Source organism: Haliotis asinina, chromosome 4 (genome assembly GCF_037392515.1).
Source record: "Haliotis asinina isolate JCU_RB_2024 chromosome 4, JCU_Hal_asi_v2, whole genome shotgun sequence".
In the NCBI taxonomy this organism is placed as follows: domain Eukaryota; kingdom Metazoa; phylum Mollusca; class Gastropoda; order Lepetellida; family Haliotidae; genus Haliotis; species Haliotis asinina.
The window spans coordinates 60,183,540-60,198,203 of record NC_090283.1 but is presented as its reverse complement, the minus strand read 5'-3'; the positions used below and the strand labels follow the sequence as shown (position 1 = coordinate 60,198,203).

Below are 14,664 nucleotides of genomic sequence, written 5' to 3'. Positions count from 1 at the left end.
AGCCAAACGGGCTATAGTGTTGACGTCTTCATACCAACCTTTGTAAGACGACTAACGTCACATTCAAGTTAAGAATCATTTGAGGTATTTCACCATTATCGTCATGATCATCTCACCGAAAAGATATCATGAAATATGTTTTTACTTTCACAGCCCCAAGAAGGAGTAGTATACGGTATCCTATTTAGGGTAATCAGACGTAAATACGATTACAGTCATACCACGCCTTAGGTAAATAGACTTTTTACTCCTTATTAGGCGATAAGATCCTTTTTATGTCGTTGATATATCATCCTTCCTGAGTCAAGCAATAGCTGCTGCAGAAGACACAATAACTCTGTAAAGAGGCGGACGAAAACCTGCAAATGGCGGTTGTACAAGCAGTCTGTCTACTCCTGCTGCTGTTCATCTCACAAGCTGATGGTCAAGGTAGGGAAACACTGCTTATGATGAATTGTAAGAAAACTCTCCTTTAGCCCAAATTATAGTGGTTGCGGGATTCAAAGGGGTTCGGATGGAGACTTGTGGCCTTCTGAAAAGTAATAAAATTATGTATTTTAAAACGAGGCCATTCAAGGTCATTTATTTTGTTTATGTTTTCAGTGCTTTAGATCGACTTCTTGAAGGGCAGAGCCCTCATTCTCGAAACATTCGTATACTTAAGAAGTTGTAATTTTGATCGTTGCCATTGTGTTTAGATTATGCTTATGAAGTTTATAGGGCTACGAACGTTTCGACATTAGCTAGCCAGGTGTGTAGCCGAGTAGTGTAACAGTTGGCATTGTGCTCGTGGTTAGATGTTGGAACTGTCAGATAGATATGTTTGATGTTAACAATGTAATTATGTCCTTCTCATGCGTTTTTAGAAGAACCACAGCTACAAAATTACAGCCACTCAATTAAAAGGATATTGTAGTTTAGATATCGGATAAAACCTATAAATCTTTATGGAAAATGGTATAACAAGTTATCAAGTTCATGTCGGGAGTCCTTGAAATATGTAATTTGTATCTCAAAGTTAGGTTAAAACGGAAACAATATGTAGGAAAACAAGAATGAACGTCCTGTATTCATAAGTTAGAACGGACAGACGTTTTTACCAACATCCCAGCAAAGTTCATAGTGTAGCGTATGTTTATGGTTATACACTTTCTCAGTACAGTGCAGCTTCTACTATATTTTGGATACGTAAGCTCAAGTCTCAAGTGCTAACAGCTGAAGGGATGATGTAACGCGAGCTAGGGTCCATGCAGGAAGCAACTGTAACAGCACTGTAACTGTAACAGCACTGTAACTCTCCAAGGTCCCTAGTCACTCATTTAGGAGATAAACATCATGTGTTGGCCAATTTCCGGGTGTTATTGAGTATTTGAAGCACGGTAATATTTCATTTGAAACCTCCGGCGTCAGCCTCAAATACTCAATAACACCCGGAAATTGGCCAACACATGATGTTTATCGACATTGTAAACGAAAAAGTAAACCAAAGGGGTTTTACTGTCTGCACTCGTTTACATCGAGTATGAGTACAGCAGTAAAGTGTCATCAGCTGGCCGTTTCAGCTGGTTCCCATGGTAGCATCTGGAGTTGCTCATTTGTGACGTCATTCTAACTTTACGTCACAATATGATTTGAATGACGTCACCACTGTTGATGACACAACAAAACAATTGTTTACGTGTAAATACGCAGTGAATAGTCTTGCAGTTTCCGGGAATCTAATACCATTTGATCATGTTTTTCAACCAATCAAATTACAGAACACTGATTTATTTACAATCTCCGTTAACTGGGACAATTGCTGTCGCCGACATTTTGGCTGTCGGTGATTTCAAATTTGATATCAAATCGAGGTATATCAGAGCAGATATTCTAAACAATACTGTACCTCATTGCAATCAGTATCGACCTTCAAAAGTCCTATTACAGCGTCGAATGCAAACATCTGGTTCTATGATGGGAGGACATATTCTTTTCATTTAAGCTTACTACAAAAGTTTATCCAAAGAAGTATTGTTACATTCAGTGTCATGAAAGAACTAGAACATACGGGTTAATTTTCTCCTTGTTATGTCGATGGTTCAACAAGCAAAACACAAAACTCACGTTTAGATTATGTCGGTAGAGTCAGAAAATTTATGTTACTTTGTGTTTGTTCTGAGCGTTTCTTGTGGTAAATTAGATCCACAAGATAGCTTATCTTCATTGGCTTATTCATCTATTTTCAGTGTGTAAAAACATATAGTTTCGTTAACATTGATTTGTCTTACAATGTGGAAAAATATGTTCGACGTCAATAGTGATTTATTAAACACATAATCACACCTTACCGTTATGACTCAAAATCTAGCATCCTAGTTCAGCTTGACTTGATCAAGTGAATAATATTGCATTGCATGACCGTGTCACAACTGGCTGGGTCTATTGTTGTAAAGGGGTGCATGTGTGTCGGATGAGTGTTAATATGTCCGAACAGTGGAGGCAAGGTCGCCGTTTAACATTATCTGCTCCCCTATATTATGAAGTTAACTCGTCCTGCCGTGTGTGCCATTTGACCTCCCGGGTCACCCATGCATAGAGTAGCTCAGGTTTGTGTTAACAAAGACATCTAAAAATTCCAGTTGTTTAGTGGATTGTGACAAGGTTGTATTATTGAACGTTGAAGTAAACTTCTAATTGTTCAGATGTAAATTAACAAACGTAAGATGGACCTTCAGATACTATTAGTATGTTTGAGTTTTACTTTTATTCTTGTGTAAAGGAGCTTGTAGCTGAAATAATCCATCGAAAACATTGATTAATTCAATTATGTGCATTTACGAGTGTTTGCAAGCACGTCATCAATGTAACACAAACTACTTCATTACCCCGAAGGATTTAGGGGTTTTCAGAACGGTTTAATTAATATGATAAAAAAAAAACGTCATACCATTCATGAAATATGATATAATCATTATCTGTTCTCGTCACGATATGTCTGAAATATTGCCAGTGTGCAGATAAATAAACTCAATAAATAAACTAATGGCCAAAATCTGTTATGGATAAATCTTATTTCTTATTCTTTGAAACACGACGTTTCGTGGTCATTTCAGACCCCTTCATCAGGTAAATTGACAGTTGAAACTATGACGTCGAACCTATGATGTCATAACTGTGCCATGACGTCACAATGCATATGACATCACTATCACAGGGACGGGTATAGCATAAGTGTCGTTAAGAAAACTTGACCTTTCAATTTACTTACATGATGATGATGAATTAATGCTACAGTTGAAAGTCAATACACAGTGATGATGAATCATACCAGATTTGAAACTTTAAAGTTAATAATAATGTTTGCTAATTACACAATGATTTTTTAATTCACTACACTCATTAATATTTTTAGTCCCATCCTTAGTTCGAACCCCCAGACTGAAGCACTTAATCGCTGGAAAGCAAACTCAGTAACGCAACCAATGCGTCTGTCAGATGGTAGTATAGATCACTGCGTCCCAAAAGTACTCAAATCTGTACTTTCCGGAAAGAGTGTAATCCGAAATACAACGTCTATGCGTTACAGTTTTAAAACCGGCCACTTTTATGCAATAAAACAAATGACTAATAGTTGACAGTTTCCCTGATTATATGTGTCTACTTACATCAATTCATGTATTTTCAGCATGTGAAGGCGCTGGAGTCGTGTGTGTGTCCTCAAACAATTGTCCTAGCTTTGGAAGAACAAATGGTGCTTGTGCTGTGGGGGTGTGCTGTTCCGGTAAGTAACTTAACCAGTCTGTCGTCACAGCAATATACCACCAGCAGACATGTGCGCGCGAGTATTTTAGTGAACTTATGTTGCCTTGATGGGTAGGTACATCTTACCCCTAGTCAAGTTGGGTTTATTGACGTGATCCGTGAAGGTTTGAATTGATCCCTCACCACCCATGCTTGTCGTAAAAGGGGATCGGGTGGTCAGGCTCGCTGACTTGGTTGATACATGTCATCGTATCCCAACTGCGTAGATCGATGATCAGTCTTCAGTTGTCTGGCTTGTCTGGTCCAGACTCACTGATTCACGTAAAACTAATCCTACTATTCCGTGTCAACGTCAATAAAACGCTCATTTGGACGTCTTAACACTCTATTCCTTTGGCCATGGATGTCGAGCATGAATTCGTCAGAAAAAAGATCTTACTCCAAATATCGATGAACATTTGCCACTGATGCCTCTGATTTAAACGATCCAGCTAGGAACCATGCAGGTAGCAAACGCCCCACAGGTCCAAGTATGCAAGTTGTCTACAAAATGTCTGTATACTGAGGCAAAAAACAAACTTCACAAAATGTAATTTTAAAAATAATGAGTATTTTTTCTCTGATGATACATCTATGTATCCGAGATGGGATCCCTATTTTTCGACTCTACAGAACCGTTAGCTTAACCCACTCAAACCCATCCATTCCTCCTGCAAATGACGTTACTGGCAAATCAGGTTTTACACGTGCAGTCGATCAAATGATCTTCGCATTGAAGTTTTCATTTGCACGTGTTTGCATTGGCCTCAAGAATTGAAAAACCACACTTTTAAAACACCGTTCTAATGGGACTCTAAATGCCACGACTGTCAAATGTGCAACGTGAACGTGCCGTTGGCATTTTGCATGTGGGAAGATCAGTTATTGACGTCGCAAGAGCAATGGGATGCAGCCGTTGTACTGTGTATGACTTGCGAGGTCGTCTACAGCAAACTGACACCACTTCTGATCGCGCAAGGTCGGGTCGTCCACGTGTGACGTCACGAGCAGAAGACCGTCAAATCCTCCTATGTCACCTACGTGACAGATTTCTGCCAGCTTACTAGGGCTGAGATGTTTACAGGTCGACTGTCCTCACAGACCATTCGAAATCGGGGCTGCCAATCTCCATTCTCGACGTCCATATCGTGGGCCAATACTGACGCCGTTTCATCAACGTCAACGTCTGCTGAGGACTCAACGTCACCTCCCATGGACCCAGAGAGACTGGAATCGAGTCGTCTTTAACGATGAATCCAGGTTTAGCCCCAGACGGCGTGTGGTGTGTGGTGCTTTCTGTGGGAACAACCATTCTCTCAGCTGCTGCTTACCGCGACCAGGTGCTCTACCCTGAACACGTTCCTTTTATGGCGGGTCATGGCCCAGGTTTACAGTTCCAACATGATAATGCCCTGCCGCATACCGCGATGTTGACATGAACTTTCCTTCGAAACGCTGGAATCAACGTCATGGACTGGCCAAGGCCAACGTCAAGGTCCCCTGACCTTAATCCAGTAAACCACGTTTGGGATGCACTTGGGAGAAGGCTTGGAAACCAACCTCAGAATTTGCTGCCTTGCAAGAGCAATGGCGCAGAATCTCCAACCCCGTGTTCACAAGCATCGGGCAGTCGATGAGGAGACTGTGTTGGATGCGCGGGGCGGCCATACACAGTATCGAACTGAGAAATTTCGAATATTTATTCTTTTAAGTTGACACTCTGTACACCCATGTTTTGGAACGGCGGTGTAGCCTAACTGAACTGATTGTGGCACTGCCAGTGTATCGAGTGTGTATCACACAGAGCTCAGCAATGAAATAATAACAATTTAACCATCTTACCATCTCTTGTTCTTTTATAGTGCCCAGTAGAAAGAATGTGAAGTTTCTTTTTTGACTCAGTATGTATTGTATCGTCTTCAATAGTTAAGCTGTTTTAAATTTAGTTACTAGTTAATTGGCTCGTTTATGACGATACATCTTTCACAATAATCTCTATGGCTATCAAACTGAAGGTACTTCTCGAACATAAGTAGTAGTGCTTTTATTGTATTTATACCGTAACATTTTTCGACTTATCTTCTTATACGTTCGTCATATACATGGCGCGCTATCCCTCTCTCTTTTGATCTTCTCAAACAACCGATACACACGATATAGTTATAAATTTGCATCTGTGATAATTTAGTTGTTTTACTTTCTTTCCTTGCTAGATGTTTACAATTTACTTTTAATTATTATGAACCTATCACTTGATTTTATCACGATATTGCTGAAACATTGCAGATTGTTACTTGAGTCTGTTACTCACTCACTCACTCTGAAGAGTGTTGCGGTGACACGTGGCCATCGTGAACGTAAACATCGTCATCGTCATCGTCATCGTCGAAGATATCGCGTCGTCTTGGCATGTCCTCTTACTCTCGTGATTGCAAATTAATGTGTTTGCCATATACTTGTTTAATCTCCAAAATGTTCTTTAATTCTTGTCATAGAACATAGAATTCTGCTTACAGGATATCCGTGTTAATCACCAACTGTTGAAAAACCCTACATGTTATTAAACTTTCCTCATTTCAGTTGCGTTCACCTCAACTGCCACCCCGGCCTTAGATGGTGAGATATTTTTTATCCATACTTTTCATTCTAATGCGACTGTTCCATATAGCCTCTAGAGTGATGCCAGTGGAATGGTCACAGGGACGGTATACGTGTCAAAAACTCTGTTTTAATGGTGTTTTAAACTAGCTTTAAAGTCAAATGTGTGATGGCAGTTTTTAAAGAAAGATTTCCAATTTATTTCTCCAGAAAAGATAGTCAGTTGATTCTATACAAAGTCCAGACTTTACGGAATGAATGTCCGCACATTTATACTGGCATTTGTGAAATCCAGCCTTGCAGCAGTTTTCTGTCGATAACATCAAGCTGACAAAACAGAGAGTGATTTTATCACTTATTTATATTCATGACAACAATCGTTTCATTACGAATCTCCTTTGCAATACATGAGTACATGTGCAGCCAGTACCTTTAAACAGTATGGAAAATGTGGCAAAATTTAGTTTAGAACAGTTGCCTTCAGTAAGAGGCTATATGTACACCAGTGAGGCTAAACCTTTGATGGAAAGTACAGTTGTGTAAGTGCCTTTTGTTGACAGGTATTCATCATTCATTTAAGTCGACAAATATATATTTTTAACATAAAACGTTCGGACTAAGGTATGTCTGGAATAGTGGCCATGCGACTTCACATTTTAACTCACTCACATAACACAATTATTGGAGGATGCCTCTGATTTTTATGGATGGACAAAGGTGTGGTAACCCTGCGGTTTAAGTGTTCGCTCGTCACGCCGAAGACCAGGGTTCGATTCCCCACATGGGTACATTGAGTCAAAATTATTTCTAGTGTCCCCGGTCGCTATTTTGCTAGAATATCCACTCAGAATATACAACCAGGAATTATTCAGACCAAGGATATCGAACTGTGTTTAAATGATATGATGGGTTGAACAGTCACATAATCTATGTTTTTATGTGTTAAGATGTCGTTTGGTGAATGCAATATAGACATGAAGTTTTATCAGAAATAATTTCTCAGTGTTCTGGACGTGAATGAGTTGGGTCCAATACTGACTGAAACAGTATTACAATTATGAAACAGACACCCGTTAAGATTCGGGTTTGAACTGTAAACCATGCTTGTCGTAAGTGGTGACTAACAGGATCGGGTGGTCAGACACGCTCACTTGGTTGACTCATGTCATCGGTTCCCATTTGCGCATATCGATGATCATGCTGTTGCTCACTGGATTGTCTGGTCCATAGTATGATTGCCCATGCCATACAGCCTTTAGGACACGAGTGCTTGAAATATCAATAAAATAATTTCCGATTTAGTACCGAAATCGTCAAATTGGGGGAAAAAAGCCAAATCTATTTTTCAAAAATAAGGCTGGCTACCCGCCGTCTCCGCATAAGAACGCAACGTCATAGAAGAAACATGACGTCATAGCATTGTTCATGACGTCTCGTCAAAAGTCAAACTGATATTTTGAAAGATACAAACCCCGATATTTTGCATATTTTCAGCATGCAACCTCTCAGGCATCAATTGTGTTGCCAGTGGTACCTGCCCCAACCCAGTAGTTACTCGCCAGTGTCCAAGTGGTCAAGTGTGCTGCGTTGGTAAGTAATCCAAATATTTAGTAGAAAAATATTCATAGTTCTTTATTCTGCCAATTAGACTAATAAAGATTGTGTATTTATTAGTCAGCCAATCAAGCTTTTTAATTGTCATAATGTTTTGTATGGAATATAATTAGATTGGCTAGACGTTTTGATAGGTGAAAAAGTATTACTTGGTCATATCCCGTTTAATGTTGTGTTCCTTTTCAAGTTTCTTTTCTTCTCATGATAAAGCTCGTACGTTACTCACTGAGTAAATTCCACAACGTTTTATAACTCGAAGGATCTTTTCATCAGTTTCAATTGTAAACTGTAAATGTTCAACCAAACAGATTTTATCTGCTGAATTGCAGTTGATTGAAAATTGGAAAAGAAGTAGAATTGTACAGTAGCTTTTGATAACAATGTTTTAACTTACGTCGATGTGACTGACAACTGATATTATCAGTGCTAAGTAATGCAGCTGGAATGTCATACTTGTCATTACGGTATGACAGTACTTGGCAGACAACCGTCATTTTATTGCTTTCCTATTTGACATTGTTCTAATATTTGGTTAGTGTTATTTTACAACTAACAGTAAGTGATGGGTTAGCTCCTGGTTAGGATTCAGGTAGGATTCGGACAGGAATTACTTGGGTCTCTTAGAGTGAGTGAGTCTGTGCTTGAATGGACAAGTGTTCCTTTATTGTTTTCCAATTTTCTTCACAAACTGTTCGATACAAAGCTTGTGATGAAACTTGGGGATGAATAAAGGAAGCTGATGTGATCGCTTATCTTTCCCCTCAGTATATTTAACGTCACATCGGCAACATCGCAGCCATATCATGACGAAAACATTTTAGACAATACAAAAATGAAATCACTGCAAAGAGTTCACCTGTTAAAATATTAGCGTATCACAGATATGAACATAAAAGTAACATGTCAAACTGAAAACTGAAAGAAGACGATACAATATAAAACACGGGCTATAGATTGCCAACAAGTTGCAACAACTGAAGGTAGATCATCATACTCGGGTCCATGGGTACCCTAGCTGGATCCCCCAGTAATGGGTTTGGGTAGCTGGTGGTCAGTAGTTCGCATTATGATGATATTGTGCCATTTTATTGTTTGAAATGATTAGTTCGAAAGTTGTGATATATCACTAACAATGTTTCGAACAACTGTGTTGTTGACGGGACCATGTTGCGTTTTGTTGAATGTTTTCTGCTTGATTTAAAACCGTACTTCCCTTTTTGGTTTTTCATACAAATAATTTAGTACATAGTCATAACTTTCTTTGACCGGTTTAGTTAAACTTGGTAATAGTCAGTTCGATGTTGTCTAGTTACAAGATCAAGCGTTTACAAATAAAAAATATATATTATAATAAATAAATATTTCTCTCCTGTTGAATACTTGCTTCCAAGTTTCATGATTTGAAAGATCTCTTTATCAACGCCAGTTCTCATTTAATGAGGATTTTCTTTAAAAGAAGTAGCTCTGTTCCGTAGCTTTTTAATAAGTGCGCTTTTTCTAAATGTTGATGTAATTGATAACTAACATTATTTTCTGTGTAACATCATGATGGTGACTTGCAAGCCATTTTTATCAAAGTATATCCAAGACAACCGCAGTTTCATTGCTTTGACATTGTCTTAATATTTAACTAGTGTTCTCTACAGCTACCAGTGGTTTAAAGTTTTGTTTTACATCCGGATGAGGATTCGAGCGGGAAATACTGTAGGTCTCCTCGATCCCACATAATGTGGTCTAGCGATCTGTAGCTTCTATGTTGATTATATTATATATACTGTTGATGTATATGTTAAAAAGAATATTTAAATTTTTGAAATAATAGTTGTTTTTTTCTTGAAGGTTATGATGTCTCACGTAACACATAATCATATGGTATATAACATTGATGTATATGTTAAATAGAATATGTATTTTTTTAAATGATTAGGTTTTTTTTGCTCGAAAGTTGTGACATTCAACGTATGATAATGGTAAAGCGTCATGTCCTTAGGGAGATATATATTGTATTTAACTCTTTGACTGGGTCACTGTCGTTCTTGTGTAAGATCTGAACCCATGTTCCACCTGTCCTGTTGTGTTCTTTGTTGCGCTCGAGTAAAGGATCGGCTACAAATTCTGTTCATTTTAGCGATGACAAAATAACATTTATATACATGTAATAAACGTACCAACTTACTTCAGTCAAATGTTCTTGACTTGATTTGTTACAATATTCCACACTGTTTATAGGTACCATTTGCACATGACTTGATGAACTGTAAAACAAATTCGCAACGTTGAAAAGATTATATTTATGACTTCGATAACTGATGAAACTTAGTGAACTTTACAAAACTTTACGCCAAAACGCAGCTGTTCATATACACATTTGCACAGCAATTTGACGCATGATCTTCGGACACTTCATCTACATTAGGTTTGCAGGTGGTCCCCGGCGTTAGTGGAGAAATCAATCTTCGATGTAACCATCTATATATAATGCTTTAAGTGTGTCTGAATTTTAGATGGGTAGTATATAGTGCTAATACCCAGTCTTAAGAAGATTGCTCAAGTGAACTCTGAACGCTGTATGCAATGCACTGCTGCACAGATGAGATTTTGAGTTGTTAATCTGGATTCGAATATGCTGAACGTCTCTGCTGATGGAAGAAAGAAGGGTAACTTGTTCTTAAGAGTCGAACCGACAAACTGAAAAGACCCATTACAAAATGTCCTGGTCCGGCTGACAACTGTCTGGCACATGTATTTTTGTGATGACCTCAGATGTCGTGATGTTTGAAATCCTTGCACAAAGTCTGAGGGGTAACCTGGTGCCGTGTTGTGCAAGGCTTTGAACATCAGTGTCAATATTGTTTAAATGGAAATGTTGTCAGATGATTAACCAGTGTAATGTCATCAGAACAGGTGTTATAACCTCTGTCTTCTTTGTGCATGTCACAACAACGGCAAAAGTAATGTTAGTTAGAGTGTTAGGCCAGACCAATTTCATTTCTTGTTTTATGGATTTTTGTCCTAAGTCCTAAACGCTGGGACAAAAACAAATCACCAGTCAAAGCAATATTACGTTAAAACATTAAATGTACACTTTTGGTAATTTATGAAGTGCGTATGCGGCAATTGTTTTTCAAAATCTATTTTTATAATGTAAACATTGGTACGTAGGCTTACATTTTTGGCAAAAAAACCCATTAGGATTATGTTTTGTGAGCGGGAAAAAATATCTTTCAGTAAAATAAGAAAATAAAATTGGTTTGGCTGAAGCCCTCGTCGAATTAGACACCTGCAACAGAAGCTGCCCTGGAAAAATGTAGGTTTGTGTGTTGCAGATGAATGCTTTTAACATCCAAGTCATCTGAATTAATTTTTTGTGTCATTTCAGATCCTACTGCTGGCATAACAACGTTCGGGACTAATATTCCCCGTAAGTTACAACAATGTTTACTTGCATTATGAATGAGATACATAGGGTAGGTCAATTCACAAAGTGTCGTTGAAAACAAACAGCTACAGACAATCACCGAAACGTTAGAATCCGGGTTGGTGCCTAGATTAAGATGTTATTGGCACAGGGTGGGGACAGGGTGCCAGGTTAGGGAACGTGATAAGTTTATTTTGGCCTTTTTGTAGTCGATGTCTATATTCATGTTTCGCGTACATTACGAGGAAGACATATTTTGTGGATGCACCTTTCATGTGTCGTTTTAATGATTTCTGACACACGTTCACAAAAACATTTTGGGATGCGTTTGCGCGCAATACACAGCAATCACGACATGATTCCCGGAAGACAGACCTAAAAGAGAGACCGCTTGGCACAACACATTTTATGGTTGGTTTCATAAGGCTTAATTTAAGCTGTACCCTTGAAAATAATTGTATGTGCCCAGATAAATAAAACAACATTAGATTTAGAAAAGGTTATCCGACCTCTGACCATGGGAGAAGAAAAAGATATTTTGTCCCTTCATATTTCGAAAAAAGCTGTCGATAATATATGGAGAAAGGAGTACAGTCATAAATTTGCAATCTCTAATGCTCACCAAGAGCATTCTCTTTATGCGAGAAGGCTCTAAAAGCTACTAACTATATTGTATCAAAAGCTGTATGTTATAATCTTAAATTATCTATCGCCTGCCAACTTAAGTTGTTTGATTCTTTTGTGATTCCAATCTTAGAATAAGGAGCTTAAATATGGGGCTTTGAAAATTCAAGCATCATTACAAACGTTCGTGTAATGTTGTTTTTTTAAAAAGAAAACTACGTCGAGTAAACAAATGTACTCCTCATGACGTGCTGTATGCTGAGACTGGAAGGAAACAGATTTGTGTTGATATTCGAACAAAAATTGTATGCATTTGGACCAATTTGACTTCGGGCAAATCCTCAAAGTTATCTAATGTATGATTTCTTATTTAATGCTTCTTATAGACCACCAGATACTAATAAGTGGATCTCATGTATACATGATATCTTAGTTCAAATGTGATAATGTAGAATGGATAAAGCACAAGGTAAAGAATAGCCTCATTGATTTGTTTACACAGAAGTGGGACTCTGATTACCAGTATCATCTCAGGGTACTGATTAATCTGCTAATCTTAACACCGAGTGTATTGTTCCTGCACTCTGCTGAGACTCTGAGTCAGCTCATTAATTAAATAGGGGTGGACGGCATGGGTCAGCTCATTAATGAAATAGGGGTGGACAGCATGGCTCAGCTAATTAGTGCACTCACAGAGTCTATCTCATGGGAGTGAATCTTAGCAGGATTCCAACACAGGAATTGCCTCGAGGGAGATTGCTATCGAAATATATTGAAATGAGCTGCGTTTCCTTTTTGGAAGAGTGTATATATAGTACATAATGATATAGTGGTGGATTTGTTTGGACAAGACGAGTAGAACTCACTTAGTGAGCTAAATGCCAACTTTCATCCTATACTATTTAATCGGCACTATCAAAAACACACCGGCACCATACAAGACCTTCATCTTCTCAAAACAAATTTTGTGTCGAATGCAACATTCAGATATTGAACAACTTTTGGACGATGATGTACGTAAATCTGTACCCAACATATCTACATCAGTAGGGTTATTTTCTAACAATATATTTATATAACAATCAGGCGTAAGAGGAGAACAACGTATACCAATTTCTGTTCCCAAAACTACCTGCGTTGAAATCTAGCTGATTGTCTTCAGCCACTACATCTTACGTCACTGTCACCATCGAGGCGGCAAGATTGCTGGATAGCGCTGCAATGGAGACCTCGATTCGATTTGATTTTCGATACTGGATTCTCAATTCGATCATTTTCGATTCGATTCTTCCAAACAAAAAACATCAGGTTTCATTTAACTCACCGAGTTTATTAAGCATCACACTGAAAACTTTTTTCCAAGAGTTGACTAGGAAATCAGGATTGTAAATGAAGTAACCTTTTTCAAACAAATATATATATATATGATATATGACACAGAACAACTCTTTGGCGAAGTGTACTGGCAACATTTCTCAGTGGACAATTAGCCAGGCGTCAAACAATCACGTGCCGTCTTACTTCCGTGCTCTAAACTGCTCGAATAAAACTTACCCTCTTGCTGCGGGGAAATGATATAAACACATGTTCAGATATCGAATCGAAATAGTGACAATGATTATCAAAAATCGAAACTATCATGAATCCTGCAGTGGAATCGACATGTACCATCCGCACATATGTTTTAGAATTTTTGTTTTTACATCTACTTTATTTCAGAACTAACGACAGTCACAACGACCTTGGCACGTAAGTTATTCCGATGCCTACGCAAGGAAAACACATATAGAACACAAGTTCTTAGATATTTGTGTTGATTACATACTTACATAATATAATAGTTCTTGTATTTTGGTGTCAGTAACGTTTTTATATGGGAAAGTGGAAAAATATCAGTCTATAATAATGAACAGTAAACACAAGGACTGATAATTCAGAACAAAATACGAGATATGAATGATAGTTAAGTCACCCACTCAACCTTCTAAAGTAAGGAAATGAATAAATATCAGATTGTTGGTTGCTCAGTGAAACTGCCATGGTTTCGGTGTGTGTTTACTCCTGAAGTAGCTTCTTTGTTTTGTTGTTGTTTGATGATAGTTAAATAAGAGAACCACACCAGTTGACCATGATGTCATTGTATTGATTGGTTAATCCTGTCTGATGACGTCACACTAAAAATAGATACACGCCTGTTTCTAGCGATTGTGCAATATCTGGGAAAGCCCCACGTAGCTATTAATAGGAGTGCATTCTTTTAATGAGAAGTAAGTCACATAATGAACTTTGAAAGAGTTAAAAAAGCTAGGTGATTCGATACGGAGAGTCGAGAAAGTACTTATAGTGTTAGCTTATAAATATGGGTTTTGTATTCTTTTGCTTCATTAAACACGCAATCATGCCAGCTGAAGGATGGGAGGACTATTTCTCCACTATGTACTTTAATCCCAAACATCCAGCATCTTTTGCAGGTCCATCACAATTATATTACATCGTTAAAAGGGAAGGGAAAGTTGGTATATGTTTACATTGCATCAAGAAGTGGTTAGCTAACCAGGATGCTTATTCTCTACAACGTCCATTGAGATATAAGTTCAAACGTAACAGAGTGGTATCTACAGGTTTGG

At 38.1% G+C, this 14,664-nt stretch overlaps 1 protein-coding gene across 1 annotated transcript in view; it reads left to right on the top strand.

The window, feature by feature from the left end:
- Positions 1 to 347: 347 nt before the first annotated feature.
- Positions 348 to 14,664, top strand: part of LOC137281064 (protein psiR-like) — a 41,809-nt gene continuing 27,492 nt past the window's right edge. Inside the window, exons 1-6 of the mRNA XM_067812208.1 lie at positions 348 to 429; positions 3,668 to 3,763; positions 6,364 to 6,399; positions 7,876 to 7,971; positions 11,375 to 11,416; positions 13,757 to 13,786. Of these exons, the coding sequence (XP_067668309.1) occupies positions 366 to 429; positions 3,668 to 3,763; positions 6,364 to 6,399; positions 7,876 to 7,971; positions 11,375 to 11,416; positions 13,757 to 13,786 (364 nt within the window). The 5' untranslated portion in view covers positions 348 to 365. The remainder of the gene's footprint in view (positions 430 to 3,667; positions 3,764 to 6,363; positions 6,400 to 7,875; positions 7,972 to 11,374; positions 11,417 to 13,756; positions 13,787 to 14,664) is intronic.